Genomic DNA, 27146 nt, shown 5'->3' with positions numbered 1-27146 from the left:
ACACTTTGCAGCACTCAACCCTCACTTCACTCCTCATCAAGTTTCATATCCGGTAAGATGATATTTTATCAATGAAAAACACTTTTTATACAGTGATCGTATCCCGTTACCTCATGAAATAGATTCACACATGAAACTTTACACTTAGCAGCAGCTTCCACTCAATTCTATTGGGTCACTTCGAAATGAATACCCACAATGACACACAGGTGTTTTCATTTAGCTTTTTTTTTATTCATTTCTTACCTAGAAAAAGAAAATTCTATCACAAGTCACACTGAAATGTATTGCTTAAGAAAAAAATATATTCATACATTTTCCATTTTTTTCAATCCCCCTTTTTTCTTGAGCAGAAACATATGTTTCCAGTATATTTTCTAGTATATTTCACCAAAAAAAAAAAAAAAAAAGAAAGAAAAAAGAAAAAAAAAAGTTTTTGGACAAGTCCAGCAACTGCTGTCGTGTCCCAACAACTTTTTTTTGCCCCACTTTAAAAAAATGCACAAAGAAATACATAATTCACAGTTACCATTTTGGTTTCATAAATTAATACAGTCACACGTGTGCTACACCGGTCTAGAGCTAGAACATTGTAAATTGTTTTCTTGATCCTGTTATTTTCAATAGTTGGCTACAAGAAAGAACAGGCAACTCAAACCATGTGATCAGAATTCCATCAACCCCAGGTGAGTTTTGTTGACCTCTGTAATGCTTGTCATATTTTTTCCGTCTTTTGAGTTTCACACAGAAGTGAGGCACACACAGAGTATAGTTTATATGTTTAAAAACAAAATTAAATTAAATTTAGGAGGGGGCAAGATATATCGTCCTTTGATGATCCAAGCAGGAAGTGCACGCAATCTGGAGTCCTCTGAGGACCTTTCTGACTTTTTGTTGTACACATTTGTATTGTTTTTGCAGCTAATAGGTAGGAATTTTTAAACATAGACCAACAAGAAACACACTGAAAATGGGATGGGGTTTGTCTGAGAAAAACAAACTGCTTCAATCGGACGTTGACACTGCGGGGGCGACATTTTTAAGGCACAGAAGCCTTTGACATATTAGAGACTCCACCAGCTAAAAGTACTAAACGACAGAAGCCCAGTGTCCTCAGTGACCACAAAGTAACAATGGCGAGGTGATGACAACATTGTGACGACAATACACAAAAACTTCCCGTCCCCATTGTCCCCGATTTTTTTTTTTTTCGTGAAAGGTAAGGCCACTTAAAAAAAGACGAGGTTCACCAAAAGGGTAATCTCTCACTGCAATCTCTGGGAGTGCAATTGTGGTCGGGTCAAAAATTCTCTCTCTTTTGACGGACAGTACTGTGAAATCCGCTGGTCTGTTGGTTGGCATTCATGCTGGGAAGATGGGCAAGGTGTCCTTGAAAGTCAAAGGTTTTTCGGGAGGGGCGGGGGACGCGGGGGTTCTTGACTCATCCTCCTCAGCCGCATTGTCACGCAACAGGAATGTTCAGCTCTGAGAGAAAGTCCACGCTTAACTTCATCTGTCATGTTTTGTATTGAACTTCTTGTTCTTTTTTTTTTATCTCTGTCATTTAAATATAAATGTTAGAAAACCTAACCAACAAAAGCAGCACATTTTTTCTTCACAAGTTCATGCACGTTGTTAACCTTCATTCCCACAGCACCAGTTTCTTTTTTATTATTCTTCCCTCCATAGAAAAGTCTTTTGTGTAATTCACACATTTTGCATGCAAGAAACGTCACTGTTTGTTCCTGTGTTTTTCAGTTCAGTTTTGAAGAGTAGCAGCAAAACTGTGAAAAGGCCTGATATGGACTTCCTCGTGGAGGCACTGGATAATGAGGCTGAACAAAGATCCCGCCTCTCCCACCTGGCCAATAGAGAATTATTAGGATAAAAAATAAAAACTAAAGAATATGACAGCCTCCTTTTTTTCATCTGATTTTGTTTGCTGATCATTTTTGGGAGAGGGTAGCATCAATGCGAACGTGGGGTTACCAATTTACACTAAACACACAAGAAACCCCACAAACGTTTTGCCAATTGTCACATATATATGTACACAAACTACTACTAGTCCATTTCGCTTGATGAAGACGCAAGGCTGGGTGGAAATCATGATTTTGGAAGTCGTGTCTTGGCCAATAGGTAAATGAGCGAATGAGGGGACGAGACAACACTTCCTGATCTTCTGCTATTCGACTAAAGCCACAAAGGGGTGCTGTTTTTTGAAAACTGCACATAGGAAATAAAAAATATTACTTTTCATCCATATACATTTTTTTAAAGATTTAGAAAGCACTTCCTGTTAATATTCATTTATTCGTTCATCCATGAATCATTCCTATGAATACCCCATGAGGTTGATATCAATACTTCCATATTCATTTCCACTCGGCATCTGACCCCTCTTCCCTCAATGCACACTCTGACCGGTTGTTTTAAATCATGAAAATGTGCAAATTAACTTTGAACCATTAGTTATGAAAACCTGAATGCTTTGTGATCAATGCTACATATTGTTTTGTTTTTTTTTTCTTCGTTTGTTTGTTTATAAAATATAATATGCTAAACCAGCCGGTGAGCTGGAGCGGTTGGTGAGATCGACAAAGAATGCCCATTGAACTAATCCACAGATCGACGGCACAGAAGTTTCTGGCGCTTCGGTTTTTGTTGCCAAGTCCAGTGCAGGTCTCTTCATTGGTGTCCAAAGTTTGCTTCAAAAAATCTTGGAAAAATCCCCACCACCCACCTAATTCTGCATTACTTATACCACAGGAGTCCCGTGCAGGGTTAAGTCCGGTTGTCGCCGTCCGTGTCCAAGCTCCGAAAAAAAACGTTTGTTGCTATTATCGCCACAAGGGGATTATAGTCTTTTAGTCGCTTCCTGCCTCGGAAAATCCTGCTGTAAATCCCAAATGTGCGCATCTTTCCACGTCTATTGCTCTGGGATCGCAAGGTTCAAGCCATGATGAACTCGGACTTCAAGTCGGCCTTGACGTCGGGCTTCCAGACGGAGTCGTCAAAGTCCAGATCCAGGGAGCCCTCGCTGGACATGCTGCTGTTGCTGTTGCTGCGTCCAGCCTTGCGATTGGGCAGCCACTGATACGGGGCGCGCTGGTCCCGCCGGGCCTTTCGGCGCAGACGCTTTTGCTGCATCAAGAGCTGGAGGCGTTCCACCTTGCAGCGGGTGGCACGGTTCTCCGTCTGTCGCAAACGGTCACCTGGAGCAGAAGGAAACAAGAGGGATTTAGCTATTTTGGCCACGATTTAAAACACCTCACAGTTCCATTAGTGACTAGTATCACGCCATTTTTGGAAATGAACGCGTCATGTATGACTCCAGCAGGCGGTAAATAAAAACACAAGCTCAAAGGTAAATGCTCCAACGCTCTCAAACTAGGGAATATGGCGGTTAATCTCCCCCACTGAGCATCATTAGCCTCCTACCACTGAAGCCCCTGGAGTGCCGTTTCATCTTGTTATCACCAAGTGTGTGGACCCTTCCGAGCTCCGTATCTCATTGAGAACCAGTAAGAATCAGCAAACACAAACAGAGAGAGATGACACGTGCCACATCAGTGGAGATAATAGCGGGCGACGTGCCTCTGCCACTGAATGTGATCCTAAGTGCATTTCTAGCTGTTGATGTGCCTATAGGTGCAGCCTGTCTCAGGGGACGGCCGCTACGTTGCACTGTAAATGCCTTTCTACAGCGGCCCAGTCAAGCCTAATTCCATTTATGCACATATTCAAGTGGCTTGGAAGGAAGGGAATGCAACCGCAATCTATTAGCCGCTTCCATTAGTATCTGTCTGGGAATTAAATAATTAAATAATGGGCTAGAATGTCAATAAAGAGAAGCAGGGCTGCAGTCTCTGCCTCTGCGCTACGCAACACACACACACACAGAAGCCCAGATCTGCATCCAAGTGTGCCGCGTATTCACACACAAAAAGGTGCACGCTGCCGAATGCCCACAGCGCCGCCGCCGCAGCAGCAGCAACAGCCGCAGTAGCTTTTAACGTGGATCGATTGCAAATTAAAAAGACCTATTGATTAAACCTTAGCTCTAGTGCAGCCATCCATCTCAGGCTCAGGACAACGCTATTGGCTTTCAATAGAAAATGCAAGCGAATGGAAATTGTAAGCGGGGAGCGAGCGAGACATGGAGAGATTGGGTTTTTTTCCTTGATTTTTGTGTTATTATGGCTCGAGCTTCCTACCCTCTGCTCAGTGACCCATACCTCCACCCATCATTTCTTCCCCAAGGCCTCTACCTCTTCCACACACACACACACACACATCAGAGAAGCTTGTCTTCTCCCTACTCCAGTTCTTGCTCCACGTCTCTCCTGAGATGCTTAGGTGGGGCAATTTCAAAACAGGAGAGAGGCAGGAGAAGTGGGAGGGGCATTATAGGTTAAGGAATTCCTCCCCAAGGAGTAAGCGGGGGGGTGGGGTTAGAGGAAAAGGGACAAACGGAGAGCATGGAGGGTGAGGGATCATCAGTAGGTGGCAGTTTTCCCAAATCGATTGTGCCCTCCTCTGCTGTTCTTCCCGATGGAATGAATTCCGGACTCTGTGTGGGCTTAATTTGCCTCTTTTCCTCATTTGCTTATCGGATCAGGCAGTGCAGAGCGTTTTGTCCGTCTATAAATATTCACTACGGAATTCTAGCTCAAGAAGTACTGAGGCCTCATGGCGCCAAAGAAGCTGGTGCTTTTCAGGAAAGTTAATATATGAAATATGAAAACCCTTAATGGTGAATAATCTAAGAAAGTATCTTGTGCGGAAAAAAAAACGTCACGTGACCAGAGCTGTGTTTTAACTATTGAACATCCCTTCAACAGATTGTAGTGGACTGTTTTTTTTTCGCCAAAGAACCTAGTTATTTTGGATTCCGTCACCCTAGAAAAGCCTCATAAGAAAGACATAGCAAAAGTCAGTGGTTGACACATCTGAGTAAACTTGGTAACAACACCCTAAAACTTTCAGCCGCTGAGCTCACATCTTGGATATCAACTCTGAACCAGGTCCAAATTTCCTGAACAGCAGAGCGGCTCTGTCACGTCTCTCGCTTATCCGTCAGGACTTGTTACACAGAACAGAGTGTCATAATTAATTACACACCACATCAATGAAACATTAGGAAGTGGTGACTGCGATGGTTCAACAGTTGCCTCAACAGAGCCAGATTCAACACCTGCAGGGGTGAAAATTGATACTAAAAACCTCCTCAATAATAGTCAGTCGGACTGTACCAATGTTTCTCTTGGAACGGCAAAATTGCAGCGCTGCCAACAACGTCGTCTCCAACCTCTTATGCATGCAACTACTCTCTAGAAGGTAGGTAAGGAGGGAAAGCAACAGATTCTCAAGATGGGAACTCAGTATGAGTGTTTATGAATGTTTATTTCAATCTCCTCTGAGAAGTAAGAAGTAGGAATCAATCAGTGTTTTTAATCCTCCTCGATTGTACCTCGGCAGCTTGGTGGTGCAGGACAAGGTCCTGCCCTTCGGCTCGGCTGTAAGAATGTGCTTGGAACACCATCAAATTGAACTTGTGTGTGTTTGTGTGTGGCCATTCATCGGCGTCACTGCCGGAGCCCTGGGCCGGACACAGCTGGCCGCAGGGATCTCCAGACTATGTTTATGACAGTCGGGCTATTATTAGAGCTGGCTTAAAGGAAAACACACACACATTACGTTACACACAACCTGGCCTGAAGACATGAGCGCTGCGGCCCTGGAGGACCACGTGTAAACATTAGATCTTTTCTAAGAATATAACCAAGGCAGACGGACCACTAGTATTTCATGCTCTCCAGATCAACTTCATCCCTTTTTAAAAAATACATAATGAAAGAAGTGCTGATAAATAAAACACATTTCACTTGGAAAAAGCTAGAGAAGGGTCTATGAATAATCAATGGGTCGGTCCGTTTTCCTTGCTTTTGAGCCCAGCCCAGCAACACAGCCAAGACAGGGAGGGTGGGAGAGACAGAGAGAGGGAGGACTGCTGCAGCATTCAGGACACAGGAGGAGATTAAACAAGCCTCTTCTTTTATTGGACGTATAAAGATGCTCTTCATTTGCAGTTGTCTCAGGGCCATTGTTTGTTTCGTTTGCCTTGATACATCTTGTGATCTTGCAGAAGGAACACTGAGATCGATCGGGAATAAAAGCAGAGGGGAAGAAAGAAGTTTGCATACAATGGTCACATTAGCTAAGGTATAGAAAGATAACTAACAGTTCACATACTTTACTGGTGAACATTTCTTTTAAATAAATAGCTAAGTGGAGTCGTAGGTCCGGTAGCTTATGAGAAATGAAACTAACTATAAGAGAGGTAAGGCACTTCCTGGGTAGATTTTAATGAAGTAACAACAGTGTGCTGTTACTCATGAGTCAAAAACCACTCGGTTTGCTCAATTCTGACACCAAAGGAGCCACATAATCTCATGAGATGTAAAGGGCTTTAAAAATAAAGACAAACTGATTGATATTCACGCATGTTACTGTAAAATAAAAGAGAGGAAGTGTTCTCCAAGTCAGCAGTGTGTTTTGAAACAACATTGTCCTTTGTTTCTGAAACCATGTCGTTACCAACTGTGAACAAACAAGGAGACACTGGAGCAGCCAGTCAAAGGCGAGCTAATATGAGCATTTGACAGGCAGTGAAAGGGCATTGACAGCCCTGCAGGGACACGGGCTCTTCAATGACTTTTAGACTTCATTTGCATTCTCTTGCTCCCTCTCTCCTTGACGACAATGAAAGGGCACCTGATGTGCTTGGCTGGCTTTGCTGGATAGCTTTGTGCTGTACTGCGTCAGAGGGACATTCACAGAGTTACTGGTGCACGTGTGTATGTGTTGGGGGGAGGAGAAAAGCCGACCAGTGGATAAAGTGCACGGCCATGCTCTAATAGGTCAGAGCTTAAATACACAACTCAGCCAGGCTGTTGGAGCTGGTGTTCTCCCTCCTCTGTCCCGGTTCAGCCCTGCTTAGTCGGCAGGGAAGCTAAACTGATATTACAACGCAAATGGGACGCACGGCGTGATCCGGAAAGAGGCAAGAGAGGAGAATGGGGGTTCTGCAGAAGCTTTCAGAGCCTCCTGCCCCTGTGTTGTGAGCTTGTGTTGAACTGAGACAGCTGCAGTGGAAGTAGGACTAAAAGGCAACCCATAATCCAAGAGCCCTCCCCTCGCTTGCCCCTCAATGAATCAGCCTGGTGCCCAGTATGCAGCCCCTGTCCCCGGCCCCAACACAATGGACTAGGCTGGGCAGGGGGCTGAAAAGCTGAAGGGGATGCCGGGGAGGTCTTCCCTACACAGTGAAGGAATTTCTCTAGCACTTGGTCCTGTTCAAATCCAAAATGAGTCTCGGGAGCCCCATGGTGAGGCGCCGTCTACACCGGGGCTAGGAAACAGATCAGACTCCAGTCTTCAACTACGGGTTTGAACTGCGGTGTGTGTTCAAGCTTTTTATTCACGCTTGTCTTATCCCCCTCGCACATGAACTTACAGTGGAAAGGGTAAAGGCTCTCTGGAGACAGTCGAGCTATGTGACATTTTCAAGAGCGCACACATACACAAACACACTTGAGCAGATTGAAAGCACATGTCACTTCTGCATCTGAATGGTAGCTTTCTGCGAGCTAATCTGTAATGTTAAATCTGGTAAAGCTTCCTACAGGGGTTGGCTGATAAGACTGCTCAAGGGCACTAAGTCATTAGGATTTCACATGGAACAAATACAATTAAGAAAGAGACACACAAGCAGTTTACATTGTCAAAGTGAGTGCCGCCGTGCTGGGGGGGTAAAACAGTCTATCGTCAGCAAACAGGACAAAGAATAGATGAAGCTGAACAGAGAACTAGCAAATAAAGCCTCTTTATTTCATCTGTGCATGTGTCACTTATTTAGACACATGGTAACATGTGATTACAGTGGAGAATGTCTAAATATCGCAGAATTGCAGCATGTATTTGTGGTCATATTGCAAGTTACACTTTTGTCTGAAGTTGAAAGGTGTGTGCTGGATACAGCTATGTTAAAAGATATGTAGGTCAAACTATTGTTTCACTTGTTTTCTGCCTCTCAGCTGGTCGACTGATGGATGGGACATAAACACCAAAATGATGAATAGGGGTTCGAGTTAAACACTTTCAACTCCCTCCCCCTTCAACCCACTTTTTCTCAAAGCAAAGTACTTTCAACTAAGGTTGCATTTTGTAAAAAGTTAAGTAGTATCAACAGATTTAGGAGGTTAAAAGAGATTGATTATACAGACAGTTGTTTTTATACTACTTTTTTTTTTTTTTTTAAAAGGGGAACACAGTAGCGTGGGCGTTGAGTGCAGAGATGACAGGCGTGGGAGACGAGGGGGAGGGCGGAGGGAGAAAGAAATAGTTGGAAGCAGTTTGGGATGGTCTTCCACAGAGTTAGGAAAATACGCCTCTGTTATTCCAATTGTACAGCGAGCATATTTAAGGGCACCCAAGATGATTCGGAGAAGCACTGGAGATTCCCAGCTAGTACAAATTCAGCTGTTACAACTAAGGAAGTTCATCTAGACATCTCCCTGCGGGTCACTAAGCTAGAGACGGACCAATTGTGTTGTGTCAGAAACCTCTCTTCCAGACGAGATTGCAGAAAAGTGGCTCTATGTCCTCACCAGTAGACAAGGACGACGCAGAGGACAATGTGACTCTGTCTAATGTTACAACAGTCACTGAATGTTATCTGTGCACGACATCTGTCTAACAGTCAACCTCAGATGACACTGCTTGGTTTGGATGTCTCATAAAACCTACAGACCCAACCCTTGAATACCATCAGCTCAAAAGCCCAGCCCAGGCCTTGGGCATGGGTAAGTCACAGTTTGTTCAACACCAACAAGCCCCCACCCGTTGAAGACTCTGCTCCAGGCCTCTTTCGGAGGGTTATACCCGGAGCCTAATCTAATCTACACATAGCTCAGCTTCAGGAGTGACGTTCTTGTTGTGCACGAAGACAGACAACTATCAGTGAGTGAACAGGTTTGAAGACATTGAAACCTTGCCCCACTCTTTCATATGGAACCTCAAGCATGAGGAGGATTTCATTCAGGCATTTTGTGGACAGAGACATCGATTCTAAAATAACACAAAGCACATCAGACACACACCAGAGCTGTGGCAACAACTGCCAGTGGCTTCATGAGATTCACAAAAGACTGAATTAATGCGTGTCCGTGTTTATGTGTTTCTGATACGCTTGAACGGACACAAGCAATGAAAAGTCGCTTACCGGGAGGTTTGCACATGCGGATCTGGCTCTGGCACTGCAACAGCGGGTGAACACTTGGTGAAGGGATGCTCGGGCTGCTGGCTGGCACAGAGGTAGCTTTGGCAGAGAGGCCAGTGACACCAGCAACTGGGGGTGAAGGAGGCGGTGAGGGGGACGGGGAGTTGGGGGTACCACACTGGGTTTGGTAGCGCAGCTGGGTTAGGGATGGAGGCATGCCCTGGTAGTGGCGCGTCGCACTCAAGAGGTCATTGAGGATCTGAAGAATGGTACCGATATCTCGTCGTGGACGCCCATTGCTGTCCTGGCAGTTTGGGTGCAAAGTGCCTGAGAAACAAAAGGCAATGTCAGTATAAAGACGAAGGTTACCATAAACACCATCAGATCATATACTGTAGACTCTTCCCACACCTGAAAAGGTCCCTGAGAAGACTCCGGGAGCGTGGTTGACGAAGCTTTCGATGATGGCGCCAGGTTTACGAGAGCGTGACGATGGGCTGCTGCCATTACTAGGGCTGTTGGTGCTGCAGTTGGCCTGGAGGAAAACGGGAACAAAGTCAGGTTTCCAGCATGTAACCACAGTTTGAGGAAAACACATGTTTACAATTTACATGAGGACATCTCACAGTGCTTTTAGTTAAAAAAAAAAAATCAATGGCAGACAGGAAACTGCTCGGCAGATTTGTGAATGCTAAGCCCTAATGAAATTTCCGTACTTTTTATTGGGCCCAGTAACAGTCAGTGTCCAAACTGTCAACAGGAACGTTTCCAAACATGTCATCCACAACTATAAAAGATGTAATGTATAGTTATCTTGAAATTAAGTTTGCAGCACCACAATAATTAGCTAACCTATTTAACTTAGTTAACTTATTTGTGCATCAGTGAAGGAACTATGACTGTTCTTGCAGCGTCTCTTTACTATGGTGTTGTTGTAAACTAGCATTCCCACATCGTCCACAAACATCTGGTTCTTATTCGCCCTCGCTAGACGAACGCTGGGGGAGTTTAAGGAAGTTGAAACAGCCATTTTCATTGTAGGGAACAAAATGCAGGCGGTTCGTTGTATGGCAGTTGCTTAAAGTATATCAGAACTTGACTAAATATTTGGGAACAAGACTGATCAAGAAGGCGTCATGAGACAGAAGGTATCTATGTTGACTATTGCCATTGATCACGACAAGGTCTTAATCACATGGATTATTTCATCTATTATCTATTATTTTATCGATCTCTGCCAATGTTAAAGAATCCTTTAAAAACTTCCTAGAACCAGACGGTGATGTGTTTCACTCCCATAACTGAACCAATTGTACTTTGTCCCCTCACGTAATTTCATCCAAATCATCCATAACCTTTCAACTTATTTTGAACACAGGCAAACCCCTTGGTGGAGGTAAAAAAAAACAAAACAAAAATGGACAGAGAAGCGTTGCAGGCTCACCTCAGGGCAGAGTACAGGAGCTACTGGGCTGGCCTGGCCGATAGCATGATTACTTTGGCCTGAAGAAGGCTGGTGATAGTGGTGGTTGTGATGATGATGATGGTGATGATGATGATGCATATGATGGGGGGATCGGAAAAGACTCCCAGGGGTGTGAGTCGGCCGAGGGGAGTGAGGTGGAGGAGGTGGAGTAGCAGGACTACAATGAGTGGGTGACTGGTGGTACATGGGAGGCATAGTCTGGTGGTGGGATAAGGGCAACGGGAAGGATGAGGAGGTTGGGGAAGTGGGGTGGGAGCTTGGGTGACTGTGTGGATGATGAGGGTGTAGGTGGGCGTGAGGGTGTGGGTGGGGAACACGGGGTTGCCCGGTCGGCTGTCCCACAGTGGTCTCTGCGTTTCCTCTGGTGATTACGTGTCGGTGTTGGAGTTGGGGACCGCCGGACTGCTGCGCCGCCAACTGAAGTTGGACGAACATCATGTGGTCACCTACTCTCAGAGCCAGTGTGAGGGGAGAGCGGCCGGACAGGAAGTCACTGACCTGCGGACGGAAATAAAGCGCAAGGTCAGACAGTTGAAACCTCTAACCACCGAGTACAACAAACGTCCCTTAAAGGGAAGGATAAGTGAAGATGTTAGCCACAGATTGGTTCTTTGAAGACCATATTCACAACCACGCGTCGAGTCGCTACTCTGCAGCTCTGGTCTAGTTTCATTTGCTCAGAGCCAAATGATGAGGAGGCCTACTGGCAAACACACAAATGGAGCCCACTGTCAGTATCTTCCCACTGCCCCTCGGCCCACACTTAGTCAGCAGTGTCATTGAGTGTGGAGACAAAGGCCTCCCTTCTGTCTGGCCTGAGGCCTGAAAAATCAGCCCCACGTCCAGGAAATACACCCCACCCGTCTCTCACGTACAGAATGGCTGATTGTCTGCAGCGGATCTGGAAGGGCTGCCCATTCTTGAATCACTGGCAGCGACCACTGACCAAACCCAAGCCCCGGATGGACACACACAAATACACACACACAGGATAGCGGGAGTTGTCACAACTTGGCTGGGGGATACACGCTCACAATAAGAGTTCTGTTGCATGCCTATGGCCTTGTTGTTTCATATTACCACTCCACGCTCAAGTCAGCGCATGTGCCTGTATTTTTAAGCGAGGGTCACTCTGGAGTCAGAGAGGCTCTTTGTCTGCTGAAAACTGAACAGTAATGATGTTGCATGCTCTCCTCCGAGACACTAGCAAACACAAAGTGATGCCCGGAAAGAGGTTCCAACTACTCATGGGCTTTTAAAGATAAATGGAAGGGAAACAGAGAGACAGAAAGAGGACACAAAGGAACTAGATGAAGGGGAAACCAGACTATTGGTGGAATATGAAAATGATGTAGAGATAAAGCGTCAACAGCTGTGGGTTTTGTAGCATTTTTGTGAACCGTTGCCTGCATGGTAAACCCAGTGATTCCCAAGGCTCTTCCCCCCATCACTTTTCTCCCATTCCTTCTGCTTATTTATTTCCCAATCGACCATTGCCTCCCTGTTGCCAGGGTGACCTTTGTTCATTGCTATTGACATGGTGCGGAGAAGCTGACATGCAAGAGAGAGAGAGAGAGAAGCAGGTGAAAGGATCAGGTCAAAAACACAAAATGTATTTAACAAAATCTGAATACATTTAAGAACATCTCAACAGAAAGCATGAAAGAAGCAGCTAGATGAACCATAGTGAAGTAGTTGGTGACAGGGAAGTGGGTTCTTTTTTTTTTTTTTACTCCAAGAAATCGACTAAAAGCAGTCAATTAGGTATCGTGCACCCCCCGCGAGAAAACACATTTTCACAAATAGGGCTTCATTTGAAGGCTTAGAATTAACAGGCAGAGATTGAAGTCACTCGGTGTGAGCTGAAAAAAGATAACTGAATTGCGTTGGTTTGTTATTATGTTTTCCTGACTCTATTTTGACACAAATAAAGCTCGACTTATCTAGTGTTGTGCTTGCATTCTGAAAATGAACCATGGGACACTTTGTTTTGGATAAACTGTTGGGACAACTGACTGTCAAACAAAGCATAGCTAATCCAGAGAAACAAAGAAATTAGTGGATCTGTTTAAGTCACACAACAGACAAGTTTCATTAAAAAAAAAAAAAAAAAAAAAAAACATCTGTTCTACATTTAATTCCATTAAGAATATGAGAATATATCAGTAATGATGCATCCCTCTTGACATAAATATGAATGCTGTTAACTGAAAATGAACTATTCACTTCTCTGTTACAGCAGAACAATTGACCCCCCTCAGGCGTGTAAATGGCAAATCTTGTTAGTCAGTAAATGTTGATAAAATCCACGCCCTGTTGTCGAAGGACAACGAACCATGCAGGGTGTGATATGGGCCGGGAATAGGGACTATGTGAGAACCGTCAGCAATGATAATGTCATGTTATCAAACCAAGTGTTTGTTTACACAGAACCTTAGGGATGGGCAGGGTCAGACCAGTGGATGGGGAGCGGTGAGACAAAGGTGACTCAGGAGCAACGGAGTGACACTTATCAGGAGGAGTCAGCGGTTTGTAAAGTCAAAACGCACACAAACAAAGTCAGCGACCCCAAGGCAGACTGTCGAATGTTTGAGTTCTCTGGAGCAAACTGGCTGTCGTAAATTGCCACATCAATGGATTTACAAAAAAGGGAGGGCTGCCACTAAAATAACTAAAACCTGTATAACAAATAGTTTTATTCAATGGTGTCTTTGTGTTCCAGTGTCTGCTAGCATATCAGCAAGTACTTGATTAATGCTCTGAACAAATAAGCATATCTGGGAATTCCTGGTTGAAAAGTAGCATTTCCCATCAAAGCCGAGGCTGCTTTATCTCAAGCATATGCGAGTGAAAGTGACAGAAGCAGGCTGAGTGACAGGTGGAGAAACAAGAGAGGAGGCTTGGTTACTCTTATAATAACTAGTTTGGCTTTTCCAAACCAGCCAGATGAAATGCACAAACTCCTACTGAGCTCCCGACAGAATGTCAGACTTCAGATTACCCTTAAGTGAAGCAAGTTTTTCGCCCTCACACTTCTGTTCTGTCTCCTCCTCTGCTTGATTTTAGTCACTCCTTTTCTGTCTTGTTGACTCACATGTAGTCCCTCATGCACTCTTTACCCAAATGAGCGCTTAGATGCGTGCAAAGGTCTTCTCTGCTGACTCAGACCGGGTCTCCATGAACACCAACCACCCTACACTGTTGCTAGAGGAAGATCTGCCAGAAAATGCATGAAAAATGCAACAGCATTTTTTCTTTCTTTAACCTTTTGACCCTGAATTTATTAACAAAGAATCAGCAGCAAATCCCAGGTGTGGAATTCCACTCTCTCAAATGAAGTGCAGATTACTTCTAAACCTCATATTCCCAGTCAGTACTTTTAAAACAAAGGCAACCAGCCTGTCTAGGTGGAGACCGGGACAGTGAGAAACACCTGAAAACGGGGCCTGTTTCCTGAGGGGAGGGAGGATGATACAGCTCGGCTGGCCTGCCAGGGGCAAGGATGGTTGGAGTGCTCGTGTAACAACAAGCCTCTTCCAGACGGACAGAGTCTGTTTGAGGGAAACAAGGGGATGTGTGCGTGCATGTGTGTGTAGCGAGGGGGGAAGGGGCTCTCTATTGCTGAAGAGCTGGCGAGAGAATGAGTCCCAGAGGTCTCAGCGTGCAGCTCTGCTCCAGTCCAAACATGCTTGTCTGTTCTCCAGAGCAAACCCAAGACTGGTCGTGTGACTGGCTTCAATGGACACCGGGACAAACACTAGATATGGAAGACCAGAGAAAGAGTCCATCCAATCATCCTCAGCAGACGGACGGATTTCCAGGCCTCGACATGTTCAACCCGACTGTCGGTCAGTGGTTTGTTAAGAGGGCACAATAGTTGGAGAGTGGAGGGCCTCACTCTTGTTGTGCGAGACAAACAAAGAAAAACACACCTCCATTGTTGCTATTCTGATGCAGGACCGGGGGGATGCAGTGACATGGGGAAGTGCATGTTGAACAAGGTGTGTTTGCTGAACACCAAGACATTCTCTCAACACAAACGCCACTAAGATAATGGAATACAACCACTGATATTAAGATGTGTTTTCTTTACCAGCTGATCCTTAGATCAATGGCGTTTACCATTTGAACTTGTGGAGGTTGTTTCGCAGCACCAGGCCGAAGTTGCTGTGTGGCGATGGGGGAGAATATGATAAGGGGCAGTGAAAGAAGAAGGAGGGGTGGAAAAAGCTGGTGAAGGGGGCTGGCGGATGCTATCGATGGGGGTAGGGTGTCAAGAGTGGTGGCTGCGGTGCTGGGTGATGAAATATTCAGCGAGAATGTGCCTCTGGCTCCTTCCTTCTTTTTTTCTTACGACATCTCTGGCTGACAGTTTTATTTATTGGGGTCCCTGTGGTTCAAGGAACTCATTTGCAGTCGTTCTTCCTTTGCACACTAAGTGAACTGAGTGAGATAAGGAGTGAGAGGGGAAGAGCGGGAGGGAAAGATAGAGCGTGTTGGCAGCACTGAGCTGACATTCATGAACGACTGAGCAGCTTTGTGACAGAAAAAGAGGATAAAGAGGGAGTAGGGCGGGACAGAGGGGTGGGGAGAATGAAGCTTCCACTTCCAACTATAGCCTGATGAACAAACAGCGAGCTACCTGTCGAACCTTCCTGCTAAGTCAAATAGGCGGTATCAGAAACCACCAACTGATGGAGATGTTTTGATCACACCAGGGCTGATGTCCGCCTACATGCCAGTTGAAGATGCAAGAGACGGCTCTGATAAGTAGCTTTCGCCATGATCCTAAACAACACTAAAGAGTGACACTTAAGAACTCCTGTGCTATAGCCAGAGAGGGCCCACGTGAGAAGGCTGGGTCGCTTCACTCCTATCCTGAGCTCACATCAGGCAGGTTTATCGTTAAACGTCATTTACTGTCATCAACACAGAAATCCAGCAACCATGTGCTGCATATTTAGTACTGCTGAACATCATTTGAACTTTATGGGAACTCTTGAATAACTCAGCCTCTGACATCAATATAAAACTAACATATGATTTCACTAAGATCATTAGACGTGTCGGTGGCCATTGGACATTGTATTCTCGACTCCCTCCGCCCACACTGTAGCCCCACTAGTCACGATGTCTGCTACTTGAATCACAATAGCTCTGTGCCGCCGGGGAACGGAAAACAATGATGGTCACGACTCAAATACAGAGAAATGAGACCCCCACAGCCTCCAAATGGGGCAGTGCACAAAGACACAGACATTAAAGACGTGTATTGGCACAAGCACACTCACACAGATGCATAAACACAATAGGACAATGAAATCCCTTCTCAAATCCATCTCTCTGTTAATAGCCCCACCACACACCTTGACTCCCACCACTCAGCCCTGCATCCACACTCCAACTGTGCATTTAAGCATCACAAAGGGGATTACACAGGTGCAAAAATACGGATTAATAATGCAATTTTTCAAGGCCGGGATTTACATGTAGATGGACTGAATAGGCTTCAGATCTCCATTGTCTTTCAGCACATACAACCATTTATTTATTTAGCCGACGGCAACAAACAAATATTCTTTAACAAAAAGGAAAATTACCATTTAAAAGAACAAAGGCTTTGTATTGTACACTGCTCATGCATGTTTGAAAAAACAAGGCAGCCGGGAGGGGCATGGTCAGGGGCTGACTATGAAAGGAGTAGAATCACCTCCTATTGACCAACGCATTGACCTATTTTTTCAATCCCCCTGCACCGCCAAATCCTAAATACAATTATAACGATTTCCACTTGTGTCAATCCCACTGATTTACTGATTTATATTTGGGTGAGGTCGGTTCATGGTGCATGACTGGAAAGATGGTGACCATCTCCGTGTGAGGTAAAGAAGAGTTCTCTTCCTGTGGGATGTGTCGATATGACCTGTATATATCGGTACGCGTAGTCATGGAACATCGGCCCCAACTGTGAATAAAATGTTCACAGTCAAAAGCGAATCAACAGTGGTATAGTATATGAGTGAGACAGGCTGTGTACAACCCTGAATTGACTCCTCATAGCTCTGTGTCTATACACAATGACAGTTTCTGCCCCTTATAAGGTGCAAGAGGAGGACAGGAGGTGCCTGTCAATGAGAGATGGGGAAAAAACAGAAGAGATGTGTAACAGCGTATTCCATGGGGACATTTGGAATGGCAAAACACAGCCGCCTCCGAAAGCAATCTGTGTGAGTGTTGAAAGCAAAATTTGTCGGTCTGAAGCCCACTGCGCCCCGCTCCAGCTGGGCTGAGCATTGATTTGTAAACCAGCAAGCTCCGGTGATGCTGCAGTCAATTGGAGGAGAGTTTGAAGGATGAAAGGAGGTTGTGGGGAACATCCCAAGTTAGGTCATCGTGCTGTATTTGAAGATTTGTCAGCTGGACAGGTTTGTTTCTGATGCTTTAAGACGCGAACAAAGAGGTGGCTGCATGGGGGAAGGGCTTTAGGGGGATGGTGAAGGGTGATGCCTGCCTGCCTGGTTGGCTTTTATTCTAATGTCAATGTGCATCAATGAGCAAATAGTCCCAGAGAGCTGAAAGGGACACATAATCCTTCTCTTTCCGTCAAACAACAAGATCAATAAGGAGCAAGATGATGTCACTTCATAAGCCTGAAATTTTCATTTCCATTTCAGAGCATATCTTGTAAGTACACATTCATGCTGCAACTGGGATCAGGCATTTTCTCATTCTGCAAACAGTTTCAGAAATCCTCTTAAATATGGCCTTTCACTTGCGATGAGTATGTGTGTGTGAGTCCATGTTTAAGCTGTACACCGCCAATATACTGTAGACAGAATGAGACGAGAGTGTGACTGGCAAGTGTGTTACGACTGGGAAGTCAGGAGACAGTGGTTTAATGCAGCTTAGATGTCATGCAAAAAATCTCCAGGGCTGACAGAAGGGGAATTAAGGCGAGCAGCATTGTCCTTGCTAAAGGAGCCAGCCCATCACGGTCGCACTCTCAGGCAGCTTGCTGGACTTGCACACCACAGCACATTTAAATTACAGGCCCCAGGGAGAGCTGTTAAGCAGAAACACTGGGGGAAGAAAACGAAGTGGTGCAGACTAAGCACGGGAAGGAAAAAACATAACACCTCAGTAATTGTCCCAATTTTATTTCCATGCATTTTTCTCCCACCTAGCTACACGAGAATTCTGCTTGGTGCGGATACAGCCAACAGCCCATTGCAAACTCTCTTGACGTACACACAAACCAGTCGTGCATTAACACGTCCTCACAAAAGCAGGCAGCCAGGTGGTAAAAGGTCCAGTGTTTCCACTCTTCCCAGCATAGCCCACGACCACACCATATTTCCCCCAGGCTATTTTCGGTTGCATGGGCATATCGGTTATCGTGTCAGACACTTTTAAGAGCTAAGAGCATTGATTGATTTTTGATAGCCCTGGACCGAGCAGGGGGAAAGGAAATGAGGGGAAGCTCTGGTGTGCCCATTTTCTAATCTAACTCCATAATCTCCCTGCAATCTATATCATCCCGCTCGCCCTCATGAATTATTAAGTCGAATCAATTCATCAAATGAAAACATACAAATGCAGTTTCATCAATAGATGACAGCCTTTTAGGGTCTCGACAAGGTTAGAGGTGGACAAAATAATTCATGCTTGTTTTATCTTTTCGTTCAAGTTATTTTTGCCACATGGAAAGACCTATGGGGATGAAAGTCTAATTAAGACATTGCTTTGCACAGGATTTTATTCTTATTTTTTTCCTAACAGCAATGAGTTTCCTGGGTTCTGGATACAGCATACAGACTTTACTGTGTTGTGGCAATGGGAAACAACAGGAAGATGGACAAGGTCATAGTGGATTTCTGGCAGGCTTTTAGCTATGAGGGCGTCTGGGTGTCTGCAAAACATAAAAAATGGACGCCCAATTCTCGACCATAGCTTGACCGCTAGATGCCGCCATATACTTGTAATCCGACGGCCAAGATACGGTCGAGAATCGGGCGCCCATTTTTTCATGTCTTGCAGACGCCCAGATGCCCACCTAGCTAAAGGCCTATTTTTTGGTGTTTGTAGGGTCTGGACTTAGGAGTGGCCAACAGACACATAGCGAATACACAGCTGATTGACAGTCACTCTACTACTGTAGTGGATTACACCTTGAAATTGTCCCACATGGACGAAACTGACGTGGATGTAGAAGCACCCCAAATAGAAACATATTAAAATATCATCAGATTCTGGCAAATCTCACATCCACTCCTGCTGTTAGCCAAGAACGCACCACACGATCGGAAATTCTTGCCTACAGCCTACTCCACCGAACACAAACCATCATCTGGTAACCAACACATTCGCACACATCCACTTACACACACTGTCATCTGCTGTCTGCAAGACACATGCTGAGCTCACACTCGCAACCAGGCCAAGATTTCAGCAGCAACACCGATCCAGCTCTCACACACGCCCGGACAGACCATCACATTAGTGTACGTTATTCCGTGTGCAGTGACACATTTCCCAGGAAGTGACCTTTGGAACACTCACTGAACCAGTGTCGAATTTCACCCGGCTGCTGTATTTTGACATCAGCTAGCAACTCATTGTTGATGCAGTTACGTATATTGAGCTGTTGCACAATTCGGATAGAGGAAGTGGATCTGAGTTAGTCAGTCAGCTGCGGCGCTTCATGCGTCACGCAGAGTGCACGGTCTCAGCACTTGGTCTCCACATTGCATTTTTTTTCTACTATGCTTATTGATCGTTCTGGTGAGTCATCACACTGACTCAAACGTAAAGTGAGTTTTAGCAACATGTCTACTTTTCTCTGTCGGTCGAGCTTCAGAGCCCTGCTGCATATGCTAATGCAGAGGGATTACTTTCTGAGCGAGAGAGGTTAGACAGCAGCACGCTTCCTGGAAACTTCAATGAATGTCAAATGTTTTGCTGCTTGATATTATACTGTTGACCTTTTGGTTTAGTGTCTCAACCTGCAAAGCTCCACACTCCGATTCCGTGTACACAACATAGCGAGGCAGTGTCAAACATGACTGATGAGCTGAGGCCTTCCATGCGTGGTGCAGTTTCTTGCATGGCCATGACATGATCACCAGTGGGTGCATATTCAAACCGTGGGCTCACAGACCTCACGCCTGTTGCATGACCACCCCGCCACTGACTCCAGCAAATATACATAGATCAAGACACACACGAGAGTCTCTTACCTGAGTTTCTGTTAAGCTCTCTAAAGCTTGCATTACTGACTGTTCGGGTCTTGACGCTTGAGACTGAAAAAAAAAAAAAAGATCATGAAATATTTTCTTGATAGCACGTGCAAATAATCAAGTCTTTGTTACAACAACAATCTTACCATTAATCCTGCTTCAACTGTTGGTACAAGCGTTAACTTGCTCCCATCAGTGATTCCAAGATCCTGAAGTTTACCTGAACTTAGTCTGCTGCGGGGTGAGAGAAAAAGAACGAGATAATTAGACTCTGCTGACAATCTCACTCTCCAGACACACAAACACCCTTCAGCCAGGGGGGCAGACAGACTTCAAAACTAGTTTGGAAAAGCACCGTGGGTGAAAAGCTCCATGAAAGAGAAGTATTGATTGGCCTGTCATATTTCAATTCCAAGTATAGTGGAGCTTGACAAGTATTCGCTGAGGATATTTGGCACCACTGCCACTTGACTAAGTGGATGGAGTTTTTTTTTTGTCCCGGTACTTGAAACACACTTCTATGGGAGAAACAAAGCCTGACTTAAGCAGCCATGAACTGACAAATAAAAAAAAAAAACAGGCTCTGCTCTACCACACTGGCTTACATCTGATGTTGTGGTATTCCGAGAGCAGATATCAAACCCCATTCACAGCTCATAATAAATTGCGTTTCTCTCATGACACATCACCTCCACATGCATTTTAATTTTAAGCCGGCAATTAGCAGACAAGTGACAATTAAGGAAGGCTTCTCCAAAGAGCATGACCTAAATCTCACCCCAGGCACTTGAACAAAGGCCCTTTGCTCTGGCCGGCTATCTGACTGCAAGCTCTTCAGCTTGAGGAACAGGAGGGCATTAGCAGGTTTAGAGGGGCGGTGTGATTTATTGCTTGATCACAATAGATAGTGGTTGCCAAACAATGCATATTGTTTGCATCCAGCATGGCCGCCCTTCCCTGCTTTGCACCATAACACCTCCTGGATTAGTGTCCACACATGAAACCTGCCCTTTCTTCATATGGCTACGCACAAAAAAGCCCTCGTTTTGAATAATAAAGGCATCGGTTGGGCTCGCTACTCAGCAGCTCTGCATGAAATGCGCCACTCACCTATGGCTACACACCCTGGTTTACAGTGAAACCTGTTATGTGCGAGTGATACTGGCCGACTTCTAACACGGCAAAACAAAAGCAAGGTGTGAGAAACCACGTTTACAGTTCATCTCGGATGATGACGGGTTCATATTCGAGCACTCTCGGGGAAAAACGGAAGATAATTCCAGCCAGAGTGCGGTATCTGGAGGGAATAAATCAATGACTAGCGCAAGAACGCGCACCTTCCGGTCAATAGTGTTCCGATTACCGGCGCGTCCTCCTCCATGCGCAACACCAAATCCTGGTGGCTGTATTGATGTAGCAAGGCTGCCTCGACTGAGACAGTTTTCAACTGAAGCGTAGGGGGGAAACGCCAGCCAGGTTTACTCACGTTTCTTTGTGCAGCAGCGCGAGTCTCTCTTTTGGTACTTTGAGTTTTTGCGACAGCCTCCTCTTCAGTCCGTCCACGGTCTCCTCCTGCGGCAGGGAGAGCTCAAAGCGGGTGCCGGTGGTGGAGTGGATGTACAGGTTCATGGAGGGCTCGGTCGGGACGGCCTCGCAGGACGAAGCCCCGCGGCTGGTGCAGCTCCGGGCGCTGGGGTGCTGGTCCATCCGATAGCCTGTGGTTCGGAGAAGTGGGAGCGAGCAGATCCGAGCGTGACGAAGGAGAAGAAGCGAGCGTTGGCTGTAATAGCAAGAGCCGGAGAACAAGAAGCGAGACGCTTGTATTCCCTGGGATGTGGACGGGGAAAAGGCTCTGGTGCGGCGAAAAGAAAGGAGGAAAAGAAAAAAAAACCGCTGCTACATCGACGGGTTGTGTCAGGTAGAAAGAAAACCTTCGGGGTTATACATTAAAAACAAAACATATATTCCTCTTTGGTGGTGGTCAGAGGAGAGACTACGGACGGCTGCGCTCTCGAACCTTCGGCAGCTCCGGTGAAATATCGACAATGAACATTGTCACAAACTATCCCACTCCAACTGACGATAAATACACCCACAGCCTCGAGCCCGCTCGACCAATCACCGCGCTGTGTTCCAGTGACGCAAGGCTCTTGGCCAATAGGAGGGCGGGATCTACACCCACGTGGAGGGGCCGGCGAGTTAAAGCCATTCATAATAAATTACAGCTTAAATATGAGGCCGAGATGCGACGCTAGTGGAGGGTTCGAGCCGGGATCCACTTTAATATAGGGCACATTGTAGCCGATAGATTGATAAGACACATTCGAAGCGACAAAACACTCACATAGGCTTTTGAAAATCTGCGACCGAGTCATATTTTTATTATCTATATCATTTAAAATGAATGACTATGTGTGTCAATAAAGCCGCTGTTTAACTGCCATATTCCGATCGCAGTGACCAGCTCACGCCAAAGTAACGTTCGTTACGAAAAAAAGAAGAAGAAAGTCCGTATACACGCGGGGAAGCAGTTCAACACTAGTCCAAGTGATAACGCGTCTAAACAGAACTTTAAAAGCTAAATCCGAGCAGAAACTGCTCAAAGGAAAATGGGGGTTTGGTAAATACTCGAGCACCCCCTAGTGTTCATGCAGGGAATTTTCACAATCTCATCCCGAGAATGAGACGGAATAAAAACATCAAGCATGCGACCATCTTAGTTTAATTAAGAACAAACGTGATTATAAAAATATATTGAAACAATTTTCCCGAATCGCCTGCTTCCTCCTGGCGTCAACGGGGAGTCATTAATTATGATTTATAGTCACAGCGTGACATTCTCCGGACGTCAATACGCGCCATATTAAGTTAATCAGAATTTACATGGAAGGTGCTTCATCGAATCTCTAGACAACATGCTGCATCGACCCCAGTCTTCGATCAATGCCCTGCCCACCAGCACAATACACGTCCAATAACGGCAAACTTGACATGACTTGTTTGTGTTTCTTCATTAAGGTGATCGATGAGCACTCACCAATGATTGTGGCAAAAACGGCGAAATTTCGCGCAGAAGACTGCTGTGTTTCTGTGAGTTTCCCCAGCTTTGGCATGAAATAAGTCACTCGAAGAAGGAAAAAAAAAAAGCTTTCGGAGGAAGTTAAATCCAACACCTTGGTTATCCACGCGGATTTCTTCAGGAGTCTTGTGCGTCTTTACGCACCGGCGCCTGGAACCGGGAGGTGAGGAGTCGCGCTGTAGACGGTCACAGATGCATCACCGGGAAGGTGAGACGCCTCTTAACAGGCTCCCATCGGATATGGGTGGAGAGTCGAGTTCACGTGAAGTCAGCGAGTGATTTAAGGTGGAACGGTGGCGGTTCAAACTCGCGGTCCAGTCACGAGTACAAACGCCCAAACACCAAATGCCAAACCACATAAAAGACGTAATCTGTTTCGGATCTGTAACAAAGAACGAACTTCTGAACGCTCAGATGACTCCGAACACAGACAGCGTACGACCCCGACCTTAAGATCCTCTCGGCGAACTAATGAGCGTTGTGATGTCAGGGGAGTTACCAGTGTTTGACGACGCGGTGAAAAATGTTACCGGGCAACACTTCAGGTAAACACGCTGCCTGGATACAAGGAGGCCTGACACACACGAACTCATGTGTAGACCCAACCCGACTGACGCCGTTAAGAACACACACTCACAAAAAAACAACGATTATTATTATTATTATTATTATTATTATTATTGTTATTATTATTATTATTATTATTATTATTAGGAAGAATTTAAACCATGCTGTTTTGTGAATATGAAATATATGCATCACTATTCTTTGCTAAAAATATGTCTGCTCAGATAGTTTCCGTTGCAATTCCATGTAAACAATAGTGCTGAAAAAGGCAATCCCAGGAATTTTACCATTCTTCATTGACCTCTCAGTTGTAATGGACCATTGACTGGTTATTAATGTGTTGTTATATCAGAGACAAACACAACACTGTCTTGACTCTAACATGGATCAGCCAGATGTTTGTATGGCCGGCACACTGTGAGGCAGAACATGATGGCATGTGTAAGTCATACATTGTGTGTCATATCATTTGATAAAATTATATGCCGAGGAACTGATGGTGTCAAAGAACCTGAGGTGATGCCTGTATTTTAATTTCATCAGCGACAGTCGACATGCAATGCGTTGGATCAGGCAATTATTATGAACACACAATACACAAGACATGTCATCTGGGTTATAGAGTTCATCTTAGTAGAATTGTTGTGCAATGAGCAACAGACACACCGACTCACTTGTCAAGAACAGACCTTCCCTTTTGCTTCAGGACGGGCACACGCTGTGCAATTACACACACACACAGGCGACTTTACCAGCTGATTGTCACACTGTCTGAGATCTGTGAGTCACTCCTGTGTGTGTGCGTGTTCCTAAGATTGCTGGGACTCCACAAGCAAACAAAAGACTTACAGAGGTGCTTATCTTTGCTTTGCCGCAACAGCCGCCGCTCTCTTATCTCTTCGCATCTCTGTTTAGCTCTGGTAGATGCTGACTCAGGTGAACAAAGTGTAAGAGCTTAGTGGAATACCAACTATAATTTGAAACACATTGCCAGGCTAAAGACTGCTGTCACCCATGCAGCTCGACGTCCTACTGTATCAACAGGAGCGGTCTCTGGCTGAGGACATCGCAGATCATGAACACTCTGACCTCAGGTTACGCCTTGTTGCCAAGCTGATTAACTCATGTTTTGTGTGGCAACTAGTCAATGTAATCTTCATTTTTAACTGCAGCACACTGAGTCAATTCAAACACCATGTCAGGTTTCAACATTGGATCTGAAAGCTGCTGAACTTCAGCTTGTAACTCGATAGTTTAGCATCAAGCACAACACACTACAGAGTTTTCTCCTAATTTTCAACAGAACCTTTACGCTTGTCATGAGTGTGTACGGCAAGGTTTAGTTTCAAGCCACATTTTATTCACCATTAACATGCGCAGACCACGTCTCAGTCCACTTGTGTAACTCCGACCAAGATACTCTCCAAGTCTGGATGAAATGACCAGTTGGATACCCCACAAATCAAGATCTGAAATCGATGTCCTCCAAACCTCAAAATCCACTCTTCATAACCAAGCCACTCTTGGCCCAATTTCAGAGAATATAACACCCACTACTTCTGTGTTCTCAGCCTTTCGACCCCTGCATAAAACTGTACATATCACAAGGTTGTTATCCTCACAAAAATCAAACCAATTCTCCACAAACTCGACCTTGGAATAATCTCCAAAAACACAGGGCTGTATGTTGGCATCTGGCAATACAATACATCTCATGGTATTACAATATTTGTTAACAACAGCTTGTATTTTTAGTTGAAAACTCATAATACAGAAAAGCTGCTGCAGTATCATCCACTCGTTCCTGGTTAGCTCTGCTGCTACATCGGTGGTTTGGGTTTGGAGTGTTTCATGAGTATTTGACTGTTGCATTTCACATCTTATAAAAGGTACAGCTTTATCTCTTCACATTCTACCGTCATACTGGTTTGCTCGCGCTGACGTTCCGATCTGAGCTTGGATGCTTGTGCGATCTTGTTGTCTATTACATAGAGCAGAAGGAGATTCAGCCCAAAAACACAAAACATATTTATGTATTAAATATCGATGCAACATACTTGAAATATCAATGCAGTATTGCGCAACAAAGTATCACGATTTAAGTGCATCAATAGCTTCCGCCCTCCAATGTCATGGATTGAACAGATTTTATGTGCACGCACTTTGAGACCTGTGTCTTAAAAGTTCTAAATAACTAAAGTGTTCGTAGCAAGTCGTCACCCTCTCTTTAAAATACCTGCTTAACCCTAGAACCAGTAAACAATGTTTAAGGGTTGGTTTTGCAGTTGGAGGAACTCATTCGGGTGGCTGAGGATTCCATGTGACATCAACTGTTTGTTGTCACTGTGGAATATATCTTTAACACAGCTTTAAAACTGAGTCGTAATGTGTGAGCTGACTTTGCGGCCAATGATCTTGGATAAACGCCATGGTAGGTGGAAGATTCTAATTCAGTTGTGCCTTATGTATTCAGCGGCTCGGCATGGGGCAGAGGACGTACAAGCTGCCCTCTCTCAAAGCCATGAGTTAATGCCCCACACATACTTCTGGGAAGAGTTCATTGACAGGACAGGAACGTGGTGTAGGCGGGTCATAAACACAAGATCTGATGGTACAGACCATTCTGAGTGACAAACACTGCGAGAGCTGTTGTGTGCAAGACTGTGGGACGTGTGGGTGTGTGTGTGTGTGTGTGTGTACATATGTGTGTGGGTGAGCAGCATTCCGATCCATCAAAGTCACCAACAGGCCGCCCTGTGCCTCGGGAGGAAAAATGAAGCATGTCGGACACACTCAGCCGGCTGCCGTTGTTCTCTAGCCACCATTTCCTCCTGATTCACCGTGAGTGGTTGTTGAGTGGGGCAGACACGCCTCATCAGCCTTCGCCACCCTGCATTCACAACAGCGCCACAGGAAGCTGACACATATAGATGCCTGCATACCTTTCATGCTGAAACAAAAACTGAAACATCAAACCTGTTCAAGGAGTGTCAGCGTGAGGAGGTGGAAAATGTACCTCACCCAGATCAAAGAGGAAAAAAAGAAAATGGTTTTCTCTTTAACTAACATATATATTTTTAGCATATTTCAATATATCTTTTTTTTCAAGCTTCCAATCCAGAACTGGTGTTGAGCTGCTCCTGCTTTGGCCCAAGACTCTGATGGTATTGACTTCAGTTGAGGTGGCTGTTATTGAATTGAAGTCAGATGGACAAACAGCCAGTGTTGTGGGCGAGGAGCAGTCATTAGCCAGCACAAAGACAGGAAAGTACATTCAGACAGATAAGGAGAATGTGAGCAATGTGAGGTCACTCAATTGTAATTAGAGAATTGCCACAGTATTTATCAAGCGTGTATAAGTGGAGACGCATGGAGTAAAAGAACAAGTAAAGAACACCTGAGCTTTATTTCCTTTACTACAGCAGTGATGTCACACATGAGTCTGGAGTATCCTGTCGCTAAACAAAGTCTCAGTTGGTCTTGGTGTAACAATGC

The 27146-nt window shown here is 45.1% G+C and overlaps 1 protein-coding gene across 1 annotated transcript; it reads right to left on the bottom strand.

Moving 5' to 3' along the window:
* Nucleotides 1-200: 200 nt before the first annotated feature.
* midn (midnolin) lies at nt 201-23418 on the bottom strand. Its single transcript, XM_053879660.1, has 8 exons — nt 23043-23418; nt 21492-21720; nt 20152-20239; nt 20006-20068; nt 10728-11267; nt 9695-9818; nt 9287-9610; nt 201-3215 (listed from the first exon to the last, which is right to left on the bottom strand). The coding sequence occupies exons 1-8, from the start codon at nt 23116-23118 to the stop codon at nt 2953-2955; spliced, it is 1707 nt and encodes a 568-aa protein (XP_053735635.1). The 5' UTR covers nt 23119-23418; the 3' UTR covers nt 201-2952.
* Nucleotides 23419-27146: the final 3728 nt, after the last annotated feature.

This window comes from Synchiropus splendidus, chromosome 1, assembly GCF_027744825.2.
Source record: "Synchiropus splendidus isolate RoL2022-P1 chromosome 1, RoL_Sspl_1.0, whole genome shotgun sequence".
NCBI classification, from domain to species: Eukaryota; Metazoa; Chordata; class Actinopteri; order Syngnathiformes; family Callionymidae; genus Synchiropus; species Synchiropus splendidus.
Note: the sequence above shows the minus strand (reverse complement) of the source record. Positions and strands in the feature narration are given on the sequence as shown.

Bases quoted from the DNA above. Each gene is read 5' to 3' on its own strand.
- midn (XM_053879660.1), bottom strand. From the start codon at position 23,118: ATGCCAAAGCTGGGGAAACTCACAGAAACACAGCAGTCTTCTGCGCGA. The intron at 11,268-20,005 runs GTAAGAGACTCT...TTCCGTCCGCAG, and splicing joins AGAGCTTAACAGAAACTCAG to GTCAGTGACTTCCTGTCCGG. The intron at 3,216-9,286 runs GTAAGCGACTTT...CTTCTGCTCCAG, and splicing joins CCGCATGTGCAAACCTCCCG to GTGACCGTTTGCGACAGACG.